The following is a 22,817-nucleotide window of genomic DNA, read 5'->3' on the forward strand; positions in this document are numbered from 1 at the left end:
TCCTTCCCTTTTTTAAAGATGGGCACTACATTAGCCTTTTTCCAGTCATCCGGGACCTCCCCCAATCACCATGAGTTTTCAAAGATAATGGCCAATGGCTCTGCAATCACATCCGCCAACTCCTGTAGCACCCTTGGATGCAGCGCATCTGGCCCCATGGACTTGTGCTCGTCCAGTTTTTCTAAATAGTCCCAAACCATTTCTTTCTCCACCGAGAGCTGGTAGCCTTCTCCCCCTACTGTGCTGCCCAGTGCAGTAGTCTGGGAGCTGACCTTGTTTGCGAAGACAGAGGCTGTTTGTGCTGCTAAAAGCCATGTGCACCCGCTGTTTGTCAGGAGGACAAAAAATTTCCACTCTCAACAAGCGGCACATTAGCTCTCCTGCCGACAAAATGCTATTCAAACTGCTAGTCATCGGCAAAACTTTTGTCTTTTGGGGGTCTGTGTTTTTTTTTAACACCTTTCACAAAAGTTTTGTTTTTCACTTGTCAATTTAGATAAAGCCTTAGTATGAGCCCTTCAAATAAAGACATGTTCCAGAAAACCAGTCAAACAATTATTTAACTGTTGCAGTATGTGACAGACTCAGGGAATTGCTCTGACAGAAGGATATCCCCTCGCCAACCAATGCTGGAGGAGCATTATTCCCTGGTTAGAGCCCTGGCTTTACTTAGGGGAAAGCTATCTCCCAGGTGTCCAACCAGCCCACCTCCTCGCTAGACGGGGGAGAGGGTTATCCCCTGGGTATTGACCTAATCTGGCCCCTTGCTGTGTGGTGGCTTTAGTCTCAGGGCAAGAAAACAGTCTGGTGTTTTGCTGTAAGGGGTGGGTGGGTTTGTGTGTCCATCCCTTAGGGTAATGAGCCAACCTGCCTGTGGGAGGGCTGCTCAAGGGAATGGTTTTTACCTGTGTAATGAACTGGTCTGATGCATCTCTGTATTTCTCCAGCACAGCCGTAGGGACAGGCTCCTCATACTCAAACTGTGGGTTGTAAGTATAACAAGACTGGAAGAACTTCTCTCTCTCCTTGTCAACGTTCAAGGGCCTAAGGGCCACCAGCAGGCAAGGACTCCTCCTGCTGACACTGATCTCCTCAGCCTTTGGCCTGGCAATATGAGGCAAGGAAGCTGCACTGCGGATTTGTGCACGTGCCCGGCCGCTACTATTCACAGTGCAGGTGCTCTCGCTACGGCGCATCCAGCTGCAGGGGCTTGGGCAGGCAGGGCAGGTTTCCGACAGCCGCCTGACCTCAGGCCTTGCTTCTGAGACCTTGGAGCACTTGAGCCTGGAAGGCATTTTAAGCCTTTGGCCCAGGTGGGTAGGGTCTGAATCTGGAGATGGCGAAGGGGAGAGGTAGGAATAGAGTCGCAGCCCATTGTGTTCAGAGAACTTTTTCCCACCCCTCTCACACTGGGGGCTGGCGCTCAGGACATTACGATGCCGCTCATACGACTGCGTCCCCGAGTCCAGCACCATCTTCCTTGACCAAAATCCTTGTCGAGATTACATCAGACCAGGCGCTCTCCTCTCATCTCAGCCTTGTACCTACAGATACACACAAAGAGACGCAGGAACTGCACAAATAACCTTAAAAGAGAAGTCTCCTAGACACCAGGATGCTGTAACTGTGATGACACCATAGTTATGAGGAACAAAATACCTATCTTCTTCCCGAGTAGGTTGGCTCTTACCTACATCTGCAGGTAAATTCCCCACATCCAGAAGTTCAGTAACCCCAGACGTGGAGGCAAGCCCACCCCAGCCATCAAATCTCCAGAAGAGATTAGACCAAAAAGCACCAGGTGATTGACAGCCTCACCTTCATTTTCTCACTCAAAATTGCAGCTTTGGATCTAAAGTTTTATTTGCTTGTTATGTACCAAGAGGTCATTTCCACAGTCAGCACAAGTATATGCACAGCTTGTGCACCATTCTAGTTTCTAAATGAACCTCATTAAAACAGTGCAAACCATGCCCCCAGCCCCACTGAGGGTTTAAGTGTCCACAGAAAAGGTTTGCTGATTTAATTAAATCGGTGCACACACTGCATAGATACAAGCCCTAAGTGTGAGTTATGGGAGTGGAGAAAATGTGCTTTTCCTATTGTTAAAAAGCCCTCAGTATTTCAATATAACTAGAGCTAACTTGGCCCTGACGGAGTTTTCAATGAGGAGCATGAATTTGGTTTGGTTTAAAGGAAAAATTAAGAATAGAATAAAACAAAACTATAAGGTGCAGATGTCTGCCTTACTGCAGTGTTAAGACTGCGGAGTTAAAACCAAGTCAGGAAGTGCAGAAGTTACAGTTCCCACATTCATGAGAACTGTACAATAGCATGCCATGACATTTTTATATGCAGTGCGGTTGTAGCCATGTCAGTCCCAGGATATTAGCAAGACAAGGTGGGTGAGGTAATATCTTCACTAGACCAACTTCTGCTGGTGACAGAGAGAAGCTTTGCAGTTTACCCAGAGCTCTCCTTCAGGTCTAGGAAACTTATTTCAGGTATAGGAGACCTGAAGAACAACTCTGAGTAAGCTCTGAAGATTCTCTCTCTCTCACCAACAGAAGTTGATCCAATACAAGGTGTTACCTCACCCATCTCATCTCTCTAATTACATTTTTAGCCAGGCATGCAATTCTGCACTTGTATGCAAACAGACATTCTCCATGCAATGTTACATCGCACATATGGTGCATGCGAGGTCACGCTATGTGGAGGACACTGTTCTTTTCTACAAAATGGCATCTTCCATGCACATTCAGGGGCCAGACATATTCATCCCACAGGCATAGCTTTCCTGGGGGCATGCAATGCATGCCTTGCACATGTGCCACTGGAACTATATGCACTGAGAGGGCATTTCCCAGTCTTGTTTTCTTGCACTATGGGTAACTAACATCCCTCACCCAGGCTGCGTGGACACTTGGGGCAGCAAATGGACTGAGGAACTGCTGCTTCTTTCACAGCATGGTCCTGCTGCCACTCATTTTGTACTTTGCCCAGGAAAAGAGTAGCCTAAAGTATGCTGGGAAGCTGATCAGGCAGCTGCTGCTAGGAGAACAGCCTGTGAAGAGGTACTGGAGGGTGGAGGTTTTTTGGTGATGATGGAGGTGTGCAAAATGTTAGGGTGAATTAAGCAAGGACAGGAACAAATGAAATAACTGTTCAGGTCACGGTCAGCAATCAAAGGTCAGGAAAGGCCAGAATGAAGTTTACCCGAGGAACCTTAATGCTCCCCCGTCCCCTTATGATAAAGTCTTTCCCTGCACCGTCCCACCCGTGTAGTTCTCAAGCCTGTGGGGCAGCCCCCCTGGGCGCAGGCTGGTGTAATGGGGAGGCAGGGCAGGCCTGGCAGACGGGCCGGGGGGAAGGGGAGCGCCGTGGGGCGGGGACGACAGAGGGTGGCGGAGGTACGGGGGGGGGGGTACGCGGGGGGCGCTGGGGATGGCGAAAGCGCTGGCGGCCGGCACACGGCGCGAGGTACAAAGGCCTGTCACGTGCTTGCCGGGGCCCGCGCGGACCCGCCCCAAGACCACAGGCCCCGCCCCGCCCCGCCCCCAGGCCCCGTGTGCCCGCTCCCCTCTGGCAGAAGGGCGCCACAGCGCCGCCCGCCGCCCGGGCACAGCCGCCCCCGCCCCCCCTCGCACGGACCGGCCGCGCCCACCGCGCGGGGGAGGGGTGGGGCAGCGGCCCGGGTGGGAGCGAGACTGGCCCGGCCCCACCACCCCTGCCCCACTCACGGCCCAGCCCCGCGTCTCACCCCGGCCAGGCCTCGCGCAGCCCGCAGCTCTCCGACATCCCGGCCCCCCTCACCGCCTCCAGCCAATGGCGGGCCGACCTCGAATGGAGACCCAATGGGAGCGACTCGGGGGGAATCGCCCCGCCCCCCCTTCCCATTGGGCAGGCACTGCCGCGGGGCTCCCCCGCCCCCCCGTGGCCGCGCGAGGCGCTTGTGCTGCGGAGGGGGGCTCCGGCGCGCGTGCCTGCCCCTTGCTTCCGTGTGCGCGCGCCTGTCCCCGGGACCTCCTGAGGGGAGGGGCGGCAGCCCCCTCCCAGAGACCCTGCCTAGCCCTGTATGGAGCCTATAGGCACTATGCAGCCTGGAGTCCCAGCCCAGCCTAGCCCCTCTGTGAGCTCTTATAGACACTGCACTGGCCCTGCAGCCTGTGTGCCAGGAGAACACGCTTTCCATTCCGCTGGTGTGTCAGCAGGATGGTAAACAACAGCTGCTAAAGTTGGATGTTTTCAGGCTGCAAGTCTGGATAACTTTTCTCCAGGAGTTTTAAAAGAGCTGGCTGAGGCGCTCACTGCACCAGTCATGTTGCTTTCCAATAAGTCTTGGAAAACCAGGGAAATTCCAAAAGACTGGAAGAAAGCTCATGTTGTGCCAATATTTCAAAAGAGTAGATGGGATGACCAGGGTAATTATAGGTCTGCTGGTCTGACCTTGATCCTAGGCAATATAATGGAGCAGCTGATACAGGACTTGATACCACCCCCCGCTTGCTTGCAACACGAAGGAAAGGCTGTGAATCTCAAGACAACTTTCTGTCTGTAGCTAGACACCTGAATCTGAGTGGGGCAGAAGAAAGACCTGAAACCCTCTCCTCTGGCTGAGGCATAATTGCCTCAAGCCTGATGCTGTGACTATGGGAGCAAGCTCATGGCCAACCCTCAATGGGAAAGCAAAGGCAGCGTTGAGCCCTGTGGTAGCTGATCCCCCCATTGAGTGTGGGGAGACACAGGCAGTGAAGGGGTATTGCCAAACATGATTGTCCTATCCACAGGTAAGAGAAGCCCCATAGAAGGGTAAAGCAGCTGGAAGGCTGTTACTGGTAACGGACACATGGTCACAGTGTGGTCAGGGCCATGGTGGATTCTCTTAACCAAGAGACCTTGAATCGCAGCCCTCTGTCCTGGGGGTAAGGGCAACACATTAACCCCAAAATGGAAACTGTGTCCCTTGCATATACGCAGCCCTGGGGTTGGAACACAACTCCAGAGGGGGCCTGCCAATGGCAGGGGTGCTCTGCATCACCAAAGCCACAGACATATGGCTGGGTGAAGACCTACCTTGCAGAGGGACAAATCTACACTGATCCTCCCACCCCCCACAAATGCTCAAAGGGTTACTTCCTACCCCAAGCAAGGGATAAGATAAGAACACTCCAGCGTACAGCCAAGATGGCTGACACATGCAGGAATGTGGGTTTACTGCCCTCCTTGCTCCCTGGCAGATGAGGACAAGGAGGCACTGGCAGGACTCCATCCCAGTTTCAAACCCAATGGTTTTGGGGTGGCAAAAGGATGAAAACTCCCCATGTGCATCCTGCTGGTGCCATCTAACAGACCAGACCTAAGGGAGGATGTGAAACTGCTCTGGATTGTGTATTGGAAGTTTGATTGATTAGAAACTGTGCTGTAAGAATAATGATCGGAAATGCAGTGTTTCCAACTCTCATGATTTTGTCATGTGTCTCATGATAATTATTGTTTTCCTTAAAGCCCCACCTCCTGAGGTCAAGTGGAGCTGTGATGATTCCAGCCTTCATTCTTAAAGAAAAAGTAAGTTTCTAGCCCTCGTGGTGGTAGAGAAAGCTTCCAAATGTGACCCCAGTGCACCCTAAAGGCTCAAAAAGCAAGAGGCAATAAAAAGAACACCCAAGCTATTATTTTTACATAATCTCATGATTTTAAAGCCAATCTCATGATTTTTTGTGTGCCTGACTCATGATTTTTAACATTTGGCAATACTGGAAATAGGCTATGGCATCTATGAATGTTTGTGTGTTCAAACTTCCCCAGCTCACTGGTTAAAGTGACTCTGCTCAGTTCAATCTTGAAGGGGGAAGAGCTATGACAAGTGGGAATTTTCTGTAATATTTTTATAAATAGTATGCGTGCCTCAGTTTCCGTCTATGTTGCATTGCTACCCAGTGGGTGTGAAACGGCCAACACTGCTCTTGGAACAGCACAGGAGGCAGGAGGTGTGAGTGTCACATCGCTGTCTCTGGAATGAAGAGAGTCATTGAAGAACTGGCTCAATTCAGGGGTCCAACAAGACAGAGAGACGCCCCAAGGACTGAATGATCAACACCTAACACAGGAAACCCAGCAGGTGGGGCTTGGGAACTGAGCTGGAGAGAAGCGTGTCAGAAGGCTGGAATTGGAGTGGCCGTTTTGGAGGGACTCAGGAACAAGGGCAGAGACTAGCACCAGAAATGAGTCTACCGCAGCTTGGCTGGCCCATCATGGCACTGGCCTAGCCAGGGTGGACTATGGCTTAACTCCTGCCTATCTGAGCTAACCCCAGTGCGTTCAGATTCTGTAGCCAGGTGACCAATTGATGGTACCGTGGTTTGGAGAGGCTGCCTGTGTCGCTGTGAATAGTCACTGACAGCACTGCACCCTGATGGGGGACAGCACAGATCTCCCGCAGGAGTCTGGCTGGGCTGGATTCGGGCAGGGAGCCATGAACAGAGACGGGGTCACTGGTGCCAACAGCCCAATCTCTCAGGCTAGGAGGGCACAGGCCTGCCCCAGTGGAAGGTGTGGGACCTTGAGGCCCGGCCCACTAAAGGAGCACTCCCAGCAGACTGGTTACAGGCTGGGGCATAGACCAGACCCAGGGACCTCATGACAGACTACGCTAAGGAGCTTGGCTGAAGCTGGAAAATCAATTTCCCCCAACCCTGTAAGAGGGGGCTTGCATGTGAAGAGTGGAAGACCACCCCCCAGCCCAGAAGAAAGCCCCTAAGGTGTGGATGCTGGACCTTAAAACCCACAATGTTTGGAGTGGGTCAAGGGAAGAGTTACAGAGGTGCACAGGGAGTTCTTGGCAGGAGAGAGAAAGAGACGCGCAGGCTCCTAGCAGTGGGATGGGAGCCCGGTTTAGGTGCGGGACGCCCTAAGGTCAGAGCATGCTGACCTGCATGGGGAGCGAGACCAGCCTTGCACTGCAGGAGAAGGACCCTGGATGCCTCTAGACTAGAGGACTGTGAGCCCAGCTCAAAGAATGCTCGGGAGCGGTGAGGATAGCGAAGCAGGGAACAGCGTGGAGGTTTAGTGTTTTTGCATAGCCCTGTGCATTTCTTATGCAATTTAGTAAAGAGCAACGGGCAGGGGGTGCTAAGACAGAGGATCTGCACCCCAAGAGTGGGTCTAGAGACCCCCAGTAAGGGCAGTGCTTGGGCTCTGTTCAGACTCCAGCAGCTTAAAGCACATGGAGATTCAGCATTTGGATACTCTCAGCAGTATGCGCAACAGGCTCTCCTGGGACTCTGACACCTTCAGAGAGAGAAACAGGGGTGCCTTTGGCAAAGAGGTGTTTACACAGCATTCCTCACTGCCCTGGGCAAGCACGTCAAGGCCACTGCATGCTCTGCAAGCCCCAGCCTGGGCTGGCTGGAGTGATCCTAGCCTGGCCTCATAGTGTTTTATGCAGGGGCCAGCCCCCTGCTCCAGCGGATACTTCCAGGGAGGTGCTTCTCCCACAGGCCAGAGGCAGCTCTCAGTCTCCTGCAGCAATGCTTCCCACTAGGCCTAGTGATGGTGGGCTTGTGATGGCCGCAGTTAGCAAAGGCCCAGCCCCTGAGATGTGTGCCGCTGCAGCCGGCAATACGGGCGTGCCCGGAAGCAGAGCGCTTTGCACAGTTACTGCAGAGAACAGTGACCATTTGTGCAATGGCAGATGCTGTCTGAATGTCACAAGGGAGAGTGCTCCCTTTGGTTCCTGTGCACAGCCTGGTGAGACCCCAGACGTGGGACACTGGCCCCTCACTGCAGTCAGCTTCAGTCACAGACCTTAAAGGGCCTGGCACATGCACTCAGTTACCCAGCTACCTGTGGCTCTCCGGCTCTAGGATGGGGGCAGGATTTGTTCTCTTTGAGCTGAACAGCTCAGCTTCTCAGTGAGGCCCCTTCTTTGCAGTGCCCCTGGGGCACAGATTTCTTGGGTGCAAATCCAAGCCTGGCTGCTGCAAGCCCAGCACAGGGACCAAGGGGGCACGGCTCAGACCTGGCATGGGCTGGGACTGCCCTGTGGCCAGAGTGGCTTGGTGAGTGTGGTGTGCTCTCTCCGGCTAGTGGCACCTAGATCACCTAGAGATTAATGAGTCTGCTGCAGCCTTGGCTAAGAGCCACGTGGCTTTTAGCTCATGCAGTAGAGGCTCATACACTAAACTTCGCAAGTCCCAGGTTCGATCCCACCTGCCAACAACTGGGGTCTGTCGGCATTACACTAGCTGGCCAGTGATGGCAGTGTCATGGTGACACCTGCCAGCGTGATGGAATTAGCTGGCAATATAGTTCATTACCCATCTGATAATATGCAAGTAACAAGCCTCTAATGTGTAATTAATCACCATTCACAAAACAAAAGCCAGTCATAGCAGGAGTGGGTGCTGCTTTGCCCTCCACAGGCACTCAGATTTGAACCCTTTGCTGGAGGGCAGCTGGTTGGGAGCAAAGCTGACCCTTACTGCCTTCAGTTCATTTTGGGGTTCTTAGTGGCCTTCCGACCAGAGAGGTTCTTCCTGGCCCGTGTTGGCTCCGGGTTGGGTGGGAAGAGGGTCTTTTGCCCTCGCTGCTCTTCCACACTGGCCTGGAAGCTGCCCAGCAGAATCTTGTTGATGTAGCTCAGTGTTTGGTTGTTGAAAACCATATTGAGGTGATCCACTCCTGGCAGCTCCATCACATGCACTCGCTGCTCCTGCTGCTTGGCCCATCGGTTGCACAGCTTCATGCTGCGGGTGCTGACAGTGTCATCCCCGTCCCCATAGACCGCGTCCACGGGGTCCTCATAGGGGAAGTGCTTGTTATAGATGTAAGTCTCCACTGTTGGGAGACCCGTGCCGTAGAGGCAGTAGGTCTCCACGCCAGGAGGAGGCAGCCCCTTCAGCAGGTCCTTGGTGTTGTTCCACATGTACCAGCCATCCTCAAAGTTGACATCGAGGAAGAAGCGCCGGTAGTCCCGGTACGTGTAGTTGTAGGATGGCGTGGAGATAAAGACGTGTGATTCGGGCCAGGCTATGTTGGTTGGGAACATCCAGGGGCTTGTGGTGGCCATGCGCTGTTCCTCACGCAGCTTGATGCTTGTGACCATCGGGATGCCCTGGTTATCTCCTGCAATTCACAAAGGCACTCATCAGGAACAGCAGCTCTAGCAAAATTAACAGATGTCCCAAGGGTCCCAAAGCTGTGTACAGACTATATATACAGAGATCATTCACTACTGAAATGCAGCCATCACTGGGGGGCGGGCAAGGCTGCTACTCAACAGATAGGCTGTAATTCAGGGCAGGAGGCCAAGAGAAATATTGTTTTGAGGTAAAACTATTGGATTATTGGCTAATCCAAATGATGGAACTTCCTAAAGCACAGTCCTCAGCACCTTGTAGCACTGGGGTCCAGGGCCAGCTCTAGCCATTTCGCCGCCCCAAGCATGGCAGCACGCCGTGGGGAGTGCTCTGTCGCTCGCCGGTCCCGCGGCTACAGTAGACCTCCCGCAGGCGTGCCTGCGGAGGGTCTGCTGGTCCTGCGGCTCCGGTGGACCTCCCGCAGGCGTGCTCACCGGATCCGCCTGGCGCCCTCCCGGCAACCAGCAGAGCACCCCTCGCGGCATGCCGCCCCAAGCACGCGCTTGGCGCGCTGGGGCCTGGAGCCGGCCCTGCTGGGGTCAGTCAGCCCCCTACAGAGCACCCTGCCCTGCTGCAGCACAGCACCCTGTAGTACCGCACTGGGGCATTGGGGTCAGCACTGACTCTAAATGGGGAGCGCTCCCTATGAATCCCCCACACCACTCCTTACAGCCACAGTCCTTCCCTGCTGGGCATCTGTCCCTGCTTCTCTAAGCCCAACCAGAAGTGTGTGTGTTGGGGGCATGGGGACAAGGTTTTGTGCTGGGGGAGTTTCTCAGCTGGTGGTGCTGGGTGTCCAGCAGGAAGGGAAAGGGTCCTAAGCCTGTTTTAGGTTTTCTAAGCTGTCTGTGTGTGTGTGTTGCAGGGGGAGGATGTTTCCAAGGATGTTGGTCAGAAAAGCCAACTCTCCTGGTTTTACTGCAAGTCTTGCCATATTTGGTGTATTTTGGAAAGATCCTGCTCATGGAGTCCTGTGATTATTCCGGAGAATGTCAGCGTCCTTTAAACCAAAAGTAAGTTTCTGACCCTCCTTGCTGTGGAGAAAGGCATGAAAACATGACTGTAACGCAGTCCTAAAGGCTCAGAGAACAGAAGGCAAAGGAAAAGCATCCACATTTCAAAATGTCATGATTTTTAAGCCACTCTCATGACTTGTTCAGGTCAACTCATGATTTTTGAACTTCTGGGGTTGACAATACTGGGTGAGGGCTCAGTCGTATTCTGAATGGGAGAGAGACTGGGTGGGAAGTAGAGGGGTTCTGCGTCTCAGGGAAGAAGGTGTGTGGGGAGGTGTTTCTGAATTCGTGGGGACAGGGCTAGGGGAGGATTAGAGTGGGGAGGTGTCATGTAGAGGAAACAGTTTAAAGGACCTCCCTGTCTTCTGCAGCAGAAGCCACCAGAGCCCTGCCAGAGCAGCAGCTTATACACAGAGCTAGGCCTTGCTTAGTTCATTCTTTAGACCCTAGCAGCATCTGTTGGTTTCCTCGTCTTCTGAACGTGGTGTAAAGAGAGTACAGATGCAATGGAGAAGGGACCGGCTGTGTTGGCAGGGTTGAGTGTGGAGGAATGGAGCCAGTTGGTGAGTGAGGGTGGGCATAGGGCTGGTCAAAAAAACTCTTGACAAACTGTTTTTTGTTGGGAAATGTCAATTTGTTTCAGTGGGGACTCATTGGCTGTGATGCAGCTTTCATCAGGAAAGGACTCTGGTGCATGGTGGAATTTCTGGTGGGGCGAGAGACCTACCCCAGACCAGCCAATGGGCCATGTTGTATAACTGCAAGTCATCAGGCCAGAGAACAAAACAACCAGGCTCTGTAGGCCACTGGGGTGGGTGCGCACCTGGGATGTAGGAGATGCAGGGTCACGTCTCTGCCATTCTAGGGGAGTGCCCTGATGCAGGGTTATAGAGTCAGTTTCTCTGGCCCAGGGATTATTTACACAAAGCGGAAGAACTTCAATAGGAGAGTCTGAGAGAGGCCTGCCCCAGAATAGCCCTTGGCCTGCTGATTAGGGCCCTCACCTAGGAGGAGGGAGAGCTTAGTTCAAGTTCCCCCAAATCAGGTAGAGCAGGGTCTTGAACCTAGGTCTCCTGCATCCTACCTGCCTGCCCTAACCACCGGGCAAGGGGCTATTTTGAGGTGAGGGAACTGTTTCCCAAGGAGCTGTAAGTGGAGTGAATTGGGAGGCGGGTGTGCGTGGTGCGTGCAGGCAATAGCAGGTAGAGCTTCAGTGGGAGTCTTTTTCCTGTTGTTCCGTTTCTACAACAGGCGTTTCCTCCCCTGCCTGCTCTGAAGTGCTCGTCCCTGATGAATGAGGCAATGCTACCCATGGCAAACCCTGGGTAGGCTCCCTGTGACTGGACACCTGCTCCTTCAGGGGCACTGCGGTCAGACTCCAGGTCGTTGGTGAGCTCCTGATGGAGCCGTTTGCAGACCTTTGCCCACCCTCGGGGCTCTGCAACAGATTCACACCTCCCCATTGCTCCGTGAAGGGAAGGCAGGAAGTGGACAGTGGGAGCCATTACCCACCGGAGGCCAAGACGAGCATGGCCTTGACGGCCCCGCCCCAGGGGGCACCGAGGGAGATGAAGCCCGCAATGAACCGATCTTTCCAGGCCTGGGGCTGCTGCAGCAGGAAGTAGAGGATGTTGAGGTTGCCCATGCTGTGTCCGAGCAGGAAGACCCGTTTCTGGTAGGTGTCATGCATCTCCTCAATCAGCGCCTTCAGGTTCTGGAAATACTCAGGCTGCTGGTCTGGGGAGAGAGGGGCATCGTGCCATGGGCCAGCAGGAGCCCAGCCAGGGGCAGGTCCCTAGAACCCAGCACAATGAGAGACACAGGAATCCAGGCCTGGACCCTCCAGTGGAGGCAGAAGAGGAAACGCACTAGGGAGCACTCATACAGGCCGCCCCCCATGAGAGGATCATTCCCTGCCGGGTCCCCCCCTCCCCCAACGATATGATCATTCCTTGCGGGATTCCTCCTCCCACATCTCTCCCAGCATGGCCCCCCCTCCTCTCAAGGGTGTCTCTTTCAGGCTCTCTCACACTGCTCCCTGTCAGGCTTTCTGGCCTGGTCTCTCTCCTGGGCATGGGGCTCTCCCTGGCCGCCAAGATACCAGTGTGGGTGCCCTTCTGCCTCCCTCCCTGGCTGTCTGGGCTGAGGTGGAAGCTGGTCCCAACCCTGCACTTACTGGGTCCAATCCTCCAGTCGTAGGGGGCAGCCCGTACCGTCTGGTCCCGCACGTAGCCGTTGTTCACCAGGTTCTGCACCAGGGTGTATAGGTAACCTATAGGGAGACAGCACAGAGATTGGAGGGACCCCAAGAGAGACAGCATGGAGGTAGGGGGACCCCCAGAGATACAGGGCAAGGCTTGTGGGGCTCCAGGGAGGTACAGAGTGGGGGTTGGGAGGCTCTAGAGACATAGCATGGGAGTTGGGGGCAGCCCAGAGAGAGTGTGAGTGAGGGGGAGACAGCACTTCCTGGTGCGGACACAGCGTGGGAGCTGGGGGTCCCCACCCATGTACTGCTGCCATGATATTTATTTAAAAGGTGACATGTAATAGATCATTTGGAATCTAACAACACTCCGGTCGTTAATACCACTGTGAAATGTATGTCACGAAGCTGTAGGTGAAATTACGGAGGCTTTCTGATCTTACCTCTTGGAAACTGTAACAAGACAAAGCCAGACACAGGTGTAGTGTCTCATGAGGGTTTTGATAAGGTGAAGAAAACCCTCTTCTGGCTAGTCCAGATTTTGAACTCTGTACAGATGCACCGATGTTGATTTAGGTGCTGTACTAATGCAATCAAAGGAAACTAACAGCCCTTCCCCCCCACCCCCACCCCCGGTTAGGCTATCTGCGCTCAGGCAGCTTCTCTTTAACAAGAAGTTCAGGGGCCCAGCTGACCACTCCCCATTGCTTTGCTTGCACAAAACCAAGGGATCCAATTCCAAGCTGCTACGGTGGAGCATGACACTGCAAGAATATCACACATAACGAGGCAGCAGATAACTTGTGTCCTGCATGCTTGTATGGAGCTGGAGGCCAGGCTTGCTGACCAGGACCAACACAGGCAGCTCACACAGAAGAGGAGGGCCAAATCCCACCCATGGGACCCAGGAGGAAGGACATAATGACATGCCTGATCAGGGGCTAGCAGACCACCAGATGTGTGTGTGATGGACCCCATCACTCTGCCTGTAGCCTGAGGCATTCTGGACACTAAAGGTTAGTCTGGGATTCTGATGGGGGGAATGTGGGAAGTGATTTTTTTGATGTGTTGTCTTCTGTAACAATGTGACAGGGTTGAGACTGACGGCTCAGATACAAGCCTGCCACGGCCAGACTCAGTAGTTGAGGGGGCAAACCCTCACTGGGGAAACTGAGTCAGGGTTGAGTATGTCTGTGGCAGGATCTGCTAGGAGTGGGGGACCCTGCCATAGCTAAGTAAATAGCTGTGGGTTAATGCCCCACTGAGAACAGGGAAGAGTGCTGGGAGTGGTAAGACTCTGGCACAGCTGTGGGCCAGAATGTCACCTGAAGCAGGGAAACTGAGGCACAGCTGGATGGTTCTGTGGCCCAAAAATTGTAGGGTTCAGTGAGATACTGGCACAGCTGAGGGTAGCCAGGGACCATCACTCTGCTGTGAGACAGAAGAGTCAGGATGGTAAGAGACCTGGTTTCCCACCTTTAGGGGTGGCAGAACCCTTTACTGGCCTGGGTGACCCAGATGGGGGAGAAGCAACCACTAGGGGAGCACGGATGCTAAGCGCAGGAAAGATGCCCCTCAGTCTGTGTGCTTAGGGGGACTTTGAACCAACGTCTGCAGAATAGCCAGTGGCTAATCCTACGGGAGGGGTGACCGACTGCTCTGTGCCAGGCCTGAGACTCAGTTACCTAACTCACTGTTGTCGTAACCTGTACATACACCCTGGTCCTGACATTCACTGTGTGGTGTACGTACGGGGTGTGTACACAGAGTTATAAATGTGTGCAAGAATAATGTTCTTAACATGTTTGGTAAGCAACGCATAACCCACTCTGTCCCAGACAAAGGAACGTGGATTTGCTTGTCTGGTCATGAGGCAGAGACAATGAAGACACCTTTACATGAAAGGTAAACAAAGCCATCCGGAGGGTACCTGGGAAAAGACCACTTGACGGGGAATGAGAGGAGAGAGAAAAAGCCATTTTAGCATCTATCACGTGAGGGATTAAGCGCCAGCGCTCTGAAATCACAGAATGTTGGATCCTTCCACCATCTCTGGGAGTTGAGGCAAAGTGAGAAACCTGCTCAGGCAAAGCCTGTCACTTGCTGGAATTAAGTTTTAGTCTCAGAAATGTATTTTTGCTTTTGTTTGCTTGTAACTCTTCCTGTCTATATCCCTTCTGCTTGGTAAAATCAGCAAAGAGTCCTGTGGCACCTTATAGACTAACAGATGTATTGGAGCATGAGCTTTCGTAGGTGAATACCCACTTCGTTGGATGCATATGCATATTCACCCACGAAAGCTCATGCTCCAAAACGTCTGTTAGTCTATAAGGTGCCACAGGACTCTCTAATGCTTTTACCAAGTAGAAGGGATACAGACAGGCCAGCAGGCTGCCTGCATGCCATGGCCCCATGCCGCTCCTGGAAGTGACTGGCTGCTGGCACGTCTCTGTGGCCCCTGGGGGGAACGGGGACAGTGTGTCTCTGTGCACTGCCCACACCCACAAGCGCCACCCCCAGCCAATGGGAGCTGCGTGGGACGGTGGCAGCATGCGGAGCCACCTTCCCCCCCCCCCCCCCCCCGCCAGGGGACTCAGTGTTGTACCAGCAGCTGGCTGCTTCCAGGACCAGCGTGGGGCCACGGCATGCAAGCAGCCTGCCTGAGCCCTGCTGTGCCAAGGCCTTCCTTAGCCTGGGGCCGTGGGCTGCAGCCCCTAAAGTCCCAAATTTCCCCCAACCCATCGGCCCTGCACTTAACTCTATGGCTTTTTGTTTAATATGCTTGTTTTTTTTAAAATATAATCTGACAGTGCTGTGATTGACACATGAGTGTCAGACAATCCCTAGTTAAATTAACGAGCTGCTATTTACTGTCTCTTTAAAGGAGCAGCAAACTTGATTACTTCTGTGAGTGCTCTAGGAGTGGGCTGGGCAGTGCAGGGCAGATGGATTGGGGGAAATTCAGGGCTGGGGACACCCTTGGAAGCCAAGGTGTGACCTGCCAGCTTGTCTGCTGGCTGTGGGTGTCCAGGCTGTGAGCCACATGGCAGAGCATTCCAGGCACCCAGAGTTGTGGGGCAGGTGGTGATGTAGCCTCTCGCTGGCCTGGGCTGAACCCCAAAGCATCACAGGGGCCCCTGGCCCTTCACCCAGACTGCATTCCTCCCCACTTCCTGGCTGTGGGCAAGCTCCTGTCTGGCCTGCCCAGTGTCTGGGTTCCTCTGGCCAGCGGCGCTGGCTCAGTGTATTCTGGGCACTGTGCTCTGGGTCCCCTCACTCCCTAGTGGCATTGGACAGGCCTCTCCTCTCAGACACGGGTCACTGCGCCATGGGCTTTGCAGTGATCTTGCCTCCCCTGGCCCTCAGCTTCCCGCCGCCTCCTCCCGGCTATGGGGTCTGGATGTGCAAAGGTCCCAGAGCTGGGACAGACTCAGGGATAAGAGGTAATGGTGCTGTGCTTCAGAGAGCCTTGCAAAGCCAGGCCTGGGCAAATCCTGCAGCAGCCAGGGACCCTTTTCTACTGCTGGGCGGCAGCAGCAGGATCAGCACCCTTGGGAGCTCCCCCCAGACCTCGGTGACCCCTCACCTAGGACACCTTGGGAGAAGGGCGCCCCTCACCTGCCAGCTTGCTCTTGTCCAGGTACTCCACAGAGTAGGTCTTGCCAAAGCCAGGCACACGGATTTGCACCCCAGGCGCGTTGGACATCTTGCCGGTGCTGCGGTTATACACCACTCTGCATGGACAGGACAGGAGATGGCAGGTGGGTGGCAGATCCTCTGGGTGGGGACAGAAATCCAGGCAACCCCCATCCCACATAGGAAACACCCTGCTTGGGAATTCAGGCTGGGGATTGTGAAGAGGACTTGTTTCTGTGGCCCATTGCTCGCCACCGGGCACGTATCAGCCCTGAATAGCCGATGAGGTGGGTGTTAAGCTTTTGTGTTATTCATGGGTATTAAGGCTCGAGGAGCACATTGTGACCAGTCTGTAAATCATGGGCCAGAGGATCTCACCCAGGGATCCCTGCATCGGCCCCAGCCCTCCCAGGTGAGCTAGAGCGGCTCAGGTGCGTTGCAATGGGCAGAGATGAGTCCTGGTTAGCTAGAGGCAGAAATCCCTGGTGACAATGCAGGAGACCTGCTGTGTGGGGTTAAGGGATGGGGAAGAGGTGCCCCATAACTTGGCATTTCCTGGCTTTTTAGGGCTTGCCACACTGACCCAGCCTGACCCATCAAAGGTAAAGGTTTTGTTTATGTAGGAGGATTTCAGGTCTGGCGGGGAAGGGATGCCCTCCAGACTCCCCCTCTGGCGTGTGGGGACAAGGAGGGAGACCCATGTCTGAGGTTGCAGGGAAGAGGGGGTTCTTGCTTGCATGGAGAGGCCTGGTGAATCCATCTCTACCCTTCCCAACTCCAGCACAACTGAGCCTGCGCTCCGGGACAAGGGAGCTGTCAAGTGCTGAGCTCTGACCTGTGGCCACCAGGCCAGGCCTGGCTGTCACGGCAGAGGAGTCTCTGTCCAAGCTGCACAGCTTTAACACGCTGGAGAGCCCCCGACCCTGGAACTCAGAGCGTCTCAATCCCGGGAACCTTGGCCGCCTCCTCCCAGCTGAGCTGAGTGCCATCACATGGGCCCTCTTCTGACAGCTTCCTAACCCTAGAACACAGGGGGCAGCTCTTTCCTTGAGCACAGTCTGTGGCTTCAGACCCACTGGAAACAATCCGGCAACCTCAACTCAGCAGCGGCCTCACGTTCACACGGCTAGCAGAGCCCTCACGTGTACCACAGCGTAACCGAAGCAGGCTCCCTGTTTGGGGGAGGGGAAGCGGTCCTCATTAAAACAGCCTAGGGGAAGGTGCACTGTGGTGGGAGCCAGGAGACCATGAGGTCAATTCTCACCTCGTCTACTCACATCGAGCAACACCTGGGGGTAGGTAAGAGCCAGCCTCCCTATCGTACAAATGAGGTAACTGAGGCAATCGCCAGTCACTCTGGGAATAGAAGCCAGGTCTCTAGCAGCAGACCCCAGTCGTGGACATGTTACCATTCAGAATACTGCCGCTAACCACTAGCCCACGCCCCCTGCCAGAGCCAGGAATAGATCCCAGCCCAGACCTCTTATCACCTGAGCTCGAGGAGCTACGGTGATCCTCTAAACATCAGCTTGTCCAATGCTAACAGTGAAGAGACCGAAGGCAGAGAGCTACACCAGTGAAACCTCTGAGGAACAGGAGCCATTTTCCCAAAGGCAGCTTGTGGCACCAGTCCCGTTGGAAACAAAGGGAAACAGCAGCTATCCGCTAGGGACGCCTCTTCCACTAGCTACATAGTGTCCATCTTCACCGTGGGCAGGAGTGTCGTCACAGACTCGTAATTTTCCAACGCCAGAAGGGACCACTTGGGTCAGCTAGTCTGACCCCCTGTAGAGCACAGGCCAGAAACCAGCACAAAATCATTCCTAGAGCAGGTCTTTGAGACAAATATCAAATCTTGATTTAAAATTGCCAGTGATGGAGAATCCACCACGCCTCTTGCTAAACTGTTCCAACGGTTAATTACCCTCCCTGGCAAAAATCGACATCTTATTTCCAGTCTGAATTCGTCTGGCTTCAACTTCCAGCCATAGGCTCGTGTTAGACCTTTCTCCACTACATTATTAAATCACTGTTCCCTTCTCTTTGTTGAGCTAAATAGACCAAGCTCTTTGAGTCTATCACAACAAGGCGGGTTTTCTTATCTTTTAATCATTCTCATGGCTCTTTTTGGACCCCTGTCTAATTTATCAACATCTTTCCTTGAAGTGTGGCTACCAGAACTGGACAGAGGATTCCAGCAGCGGTCGGACCAGTCCCAAATACAGAGGTAAAATAACCTCTGCTCATACTCAGAATTCCCCTGTTGATGCAGCCCAGGACTGCATTAGCTGTTTTGACCACAGTCTCACACTGGGAGCTCATGTTCAGCTGATCATCTCCACAACTCCCAAATCCTTTCAGAGTCACTGCACCCCAAGATAGAGTCCCCCATCCTGGAAGTGTGGCCTACATTCTTTCCTCCTAGATGTATACGTTTATATTTAGCCATATTAAAACCTATAGGGTTTGCTTGTGTTTTAATACAACTAAGCTTACTTGCCAGTTTACTAAGAGATTCAGATCGCTCTGACTCAGTGACCGGTCCTAGTAATTATTTCCCACTTCCCTGATTCTTGGGTCACCTGCAAACTTGATCAGTGGTGATTTTATGTTTTCTGCCAGGCCACTGATAAAATTTTAAATAGCCTAGGTCCAAGAGCTGATCCCTGCTGGACCCCACTGGAAACATACCCCCTCAGTGACAATTCCCCATTTACAGTTACATTTAGAGACCTATCAGTTAGCCAGTTTTTAATCCATGTAATGTGGTCCATGTTAATTTTACATCATTCTAGTTTTTAAATCTTCAATCCTATTTGGTAGCTTTGGTTCCTGTGATGGGGTATACAGACCCCACACTGGGTAGCGCAGGGTTAATGAGTTCTTGTGGGCTTGAGTGGCCCCACCCAATCACACCTGTGAGAGGCATCAGAGTTGGAGGGAGGAGCTTAAAAAGGGCAAACCCAGTACAGCTGGTGGGTGAGTAGATCTTTGGTTCTCAGATGACCACTGCCTCCCAACTCCTCCCTGAAGAAAAGGAGGGTCACAATGCTGATCCACTTTTGATGGGACTATTCTTCCATATTAGCCTGTGAGTCCAGTTGGGGCCAAAGCTTCCCAGAAGGAGTTGAAGAGAGAGCCTTAGCCCCCCCTTGGGGCAGCTCATGTCTGTCCATGTCTTTTGTCTTTGTTGATAGCCCCAGAAGCTGTACCAGCATGGTGGAACAGCCGCACAGCGCAGGGCAGAGGCTGGGAAAGTGCAAAGCTTGGCCTAGAGTGTGCCTCGGGGAAGGAATGCAGAGACAGCCCCGTTGCAAGGAATGGAAGTCAGGGCAAATGGTGACCAAGATAGGAAAAGCACTGACTGACATTGCTTAATTACAATCTAACTTCCTTAGATGAACAGTCAAGGAATGTGGGTGGTAAATTTTAGTGGCATGGAAACTGACTGATGGTAAACCAGCCATTTGGGAACTAGAGGGTTATGGGAAAACGGTCAGATATAGAACATTCCTTAAAAGGCCCATTTTAACAAGGCAGTGGGTTCACTTGCAGATCTCTGGGAAATGCACCTCGCTCCCAGGTGGTGTGATGGAAGCTGGTGAAGAGGCAGTGTATTCTCCATGCAAATTGAGAGCTTGAATCTCTGCTGCATGGGAACAGCAGGACCCTGCTTATAGCCCCTCAGTCCTCCTGACCCTGCACTGGATGCAGATGGGAGGACACAGAACTGGGGCCTGAAATGGTGTATTGGAAACTCTGTTAAAATTATAAGCTATCACATTATGTTCTCAGGGGTTTTCCCCAGGCTGGTTGCAGGGTAGGGGGCACGGTAGGGAAGTATGTGATGACAGTCTTCAGCAGCCAGACTGCAAAGAGCTGACCTACAGTAATTTGGGCCCCTCTACCTTAGGGAGCAGCCTGCTTTGTCTCTGTCTGGTTTTGGTGTGGTAGGGTTCTGGAGGCTAAGAAATAAAGCCGTGTCTAACTTCAGTTTGGATGCTGTGAATATAACACCTACGGAGGTTAAGAAACCATTCAATGATGTGGGCTAGTCAGAGTTCAGTGGCCTGCCTTTGCAAGCCCATGGCTCTAGATTTATAAGCGTTAGATTTATGGGAGCTCTCACTGGCGAGGAGCTTTCCTTAATTCCACTTCCATTTTCCTAGTGCTCATTTCTAGGCCTCGCCGCACCCCGTCTCACTCTACAGACCTTCTTCCTGCTCTTCAGGTATTTGCAGACCCTCGCCATGTCCCTCTGAGGAGCCCCCAGTCCCAGCCAAGTCTCCACACTTTGTCCTTCCCCAGAGCCCATCCCCCCAGACCTGTGAACCTCCTCTGCTTCCCTCTCCATCGCGCCCACCTGGGGATGGCTTTTTGAGATGGAGGTGCCCAGAAGGGTATGCAGCATTTCAGGCATGGCTGCACCAGGGCCCTGCAGAGGGATGGGGCAGAGCTGCTGCTCTTTGGGGGGCTGTGGCTTTCCCAGCTCCCCTGTCCCTCCTGGGAGCAGGGCTTTTACCCCAAGCACTAGCTGAGTGCTCAAGGGACTCTCAGTGCTGCAGAGCTCTTTATTTGTACTTTAATCTCCTTCCATGCAGCCTCCCTGCATTCCTGGGGCTCAGTCCCCAGGGCAAGGAGCCTGCGCAGCTTGGGGCCCGAGCAGGCTGCCGTGGCCAGGGCTCCCGCCCCGGGGCTCTGAGCTGATGTCACAGCTCTGTGCTCACAGGATAATCCCAGGAGAATTCTGTCTTCGCTGAGGTAGCTGGGAGTTCCAGGAGGCCCTGGCTACTGGGTTTCCTGCAACCCTGACTAAAGCTGCATCTCAGACGCCCTGGATGGACCCGGCCTGATGTGGCTGCGAGCGTGGAGGGAGGGCAACACTCAATGGCACTGGGTGAGTGGGCCCATCCAATGCCCTGATGCCAGTCAAAGGGCTCCCCTATGGGGCCACCTGGCATGGTGCCAGCGAGCTAGGGCTGGCAGAGACACTCCAAGGGGAGCTCCGGGGTGGGGTCGGGGAGGTACCTGGTGTTGTCGATCCAGCAGGCAACGCCAAGCGGCAGGAACATGTGCAGGTTTATCCAGAGGGTGAAGTAGTCCTCGGTTTTGCGGTGGCACATCCAGTTCACTACATTTGGCTTGTCCAGCTTGGCCTCCAGCTGGTTCCCCAGGACCGCGGGCACTGCAGGCACCAGAGACAGAGAGGAAGCAGCCAATCAGACCCCAGCGTGCAGCACGACAGGCCTTGGGCTCTGCTGCTTGGGGTCTGCCAGGCTGCCTTGGCTCCACAGCAGCCCTCAGGAAGCATTGGCAGTGCCAGGAGGGCTGCACTGGCCAGACCCCATCCCTGCTGCCCAGAGGCAGCTCCAGGCCCCAGCATGCCAAGCGTGTGCTTGGAGCGGCATGCCGTGGGGGGTGCTCTGCTGGTCCCTGGGAGGGTCTGCTGGTCCCGCGGCTCCGGTGGACCTCCCGCAGGCGTGTCTGCAGAGGGTCCACTGGTCCCACGGCTTTGGTGGAGCATGCCTGCAGCTTTGGTGGAGCCGCGGGACCAGCGGACCCTCCACAGGCATGCCTGTGGGAGGTCCACCGGAGCCGTGGGACCGGCAACCGGCAGAGCGCCCCCCCGCAGCATGCCGCCATGCTGGGGGCAGCGAAATGTCTAGAGCTGCCCCTGCTGCTGCCAAGTGTCACCATGGGGATCCCTCAGGCTAGGGCTCTCCTAGGTGGGTGGGGCCTGCACAGTGCCAGGCAGGGACATGTTCAGACTGGGACACCTGTAGGGGGGCAGGGGTGTGCTCAGGCTGGGGCTCCACCCCCATGGGCATGGCTGCACAGGGGTTGCACCAATGTAGCTGCTCCCCTGCAGCCGCTCAGTGTAGATACGCAGTACTGGTATACTAATGGGTGCAGCTCACCCTGGTTTGAAACCCTACGAGGGTGTGTCTCTCTGGGCACTGGTGCAGACCACAGGCTGTGGCTGCACTGTGGTGGCCCGCTCTCCCCGGCAGCACTTGGGTGTCACTTTGATCCTCTCCCGGATGAGCCCCAAAGCCATTTTCGGCAGGCCAAGCATCCCTGGCTCCCCTAAAACCCAGGGGAAGGGTTGGGATTAGTCAACCGTTGAGGGGACTTCAGAAAAGCCAGTGGCGCAAAGCTGACAGCCAGACTGTGACTGGTCAGAGGAGCTGGGGCTCCTGCCACGGCTAATGGGCTCCTGCCACGGCTAATGGACTCCTCCCCAGTTCAGCCTGGCAGGAGGAAAGCAGCCCAGGGCTGATGCAGGGGGGCCCTTGGGTAGGGACCGAGGGCTGTAGGGTGGCTGCAGTTGGGATTGAAGGGCACCAGCAGAGCTGTGGGCTGGTGGCATCGCATCCACCTAAATCGCCACCCACCAGCCTCTAGCTATGCTGTCTGGCCCCCATGAGCCCCAGGCTCACCGGAACACAACGTCACACAAGAACATTAGATAATTATTAAGGGAATTTGTAACAGACTCCAAAGGTTATCACGGAGCTCAAGGGCGGCAGGCCGGGCAGAGCTTCTGCCAGCAGCCCAACGGGGGGGATGGGCTGGCAACCCGAGGATCTGTGCCTGGGGATGCTGACAGGACTGAAGACTCAGGTCTGGAGTTGGGCCCCCAGCGTTTGCCCTGTGCTCCCAGCCTGTTCTGAGACTCAGCACTGAGTCTCACTGGTGGCATGAACTGTCCTAGACACCAACTCCTCCAGGGGGGTTTAGGATGCTGGGACACCAAGGGCACGGCGAGACCAACCCGGCACAGGAGGGGCCGAGGCAGGAGGCTGCTCTGGCTACAGTGTC

General features: G+C 54.3%; 2 protein-coding genes across 5 annotated transcripts in view; both read right to left on the reverse strand.

Annotated features, from left to right (window-relative positions):
• The window catches only part of MATCAP1 (microtubule associated tyrosine carboxypeptidase 1), a 46,037-nt gene extending 42,214 nt beyond the window's left edge, over positions 1-3,823 (reverse strand). Inside the window, exons 1-3 of one of the 4 annotated variants that reach the window (XM_032788479.2) lie at positions 3,764-3,818; positions 2,910-3,080; positions 906-1,544 (exon numbers count right to left, since the gene is read on the reverse strand). In XM_032788479.2, the coding sequence (XP_032644370.1) occupies positions 906-1,475 (570 nt within the window). In that variant the 5' untranslated portion in view covers positions 1,476-1,544; positions 2,910-3,080; positions 3,764-3,818. The other 3 variants (XM_032788480.2, XM_075073736.1, XM_075073737.1) reach the window with 3 other exon arrangements.
• A 4,555-nt stretch (positions 3,824-8,378) lies between these two features.
• Positions 8,379-22,053, reverse strand: LCAT (lecithin-cholesterol acyltransferase). Its single transcript, XM_032788513.2, has 6 exons — positions 21,954-22,053; positions 21,024-21,180; positions 15,978-16,093; positions 12,333-12,428; positions 11,669-11,893; positions 8,379-9,126 (listed from the first exon to the last, which is right to left on the reverse strand). The coding sequence occupies exons 1-6, from the start codon at positions 22,051-22,053 to the stop codon at positions 8,489-8,491; spliced, it is 1,332 nt and encodes a 443-aa protein (XP_032644404.1). The 3' UTR covers positions 8,379-8,488.
• Positions 22,054-22,817: the final 764 nt, after the last annotated feature.

The sequence above is a fragment of the Chelonoidis abingdonii genome, chromosome 19, assembly GCF_003597395.2.
Source record: "Chelonoidis abingdonii isolate Lonesome George chromosome 19, CheloAbing_2.0, whole genome shotgun sequence".
Lineage (NCBI taxonomy): Eukaryota > Metazoa > Chordata > Testudines > Testudinidae > Chelonoidis > Chelonoidis abingdonii.

What these genes read in the sequence shown, in the direction of transcription:
- LCAT (XM_032788513.2), bottom strand. Translation starts at nt 22,053, where the DNA reads ATGGCTTTGGGGCTCATCCGGGAGAGGATCAAAGTGACACCCAAGTGC. An exon ending in TGCTGGATCGACAACACCAG is followed by an intron (nt 16,094 to 21,023) that starts GTACCTCCCCGA and finishes CTGTCCATGCAG; the next exon opens with AGTGGTGTATAACCGCAGCA. An exon ending in CATGCTCGTCTTGGCCTCCG is followed by an intron (nt 9,127 to 11,668) that starts GTGGGTAATGGC and finishes TGTGAATTGCAG; the next exon opens with GAGATAACCAGGGCATCCCG.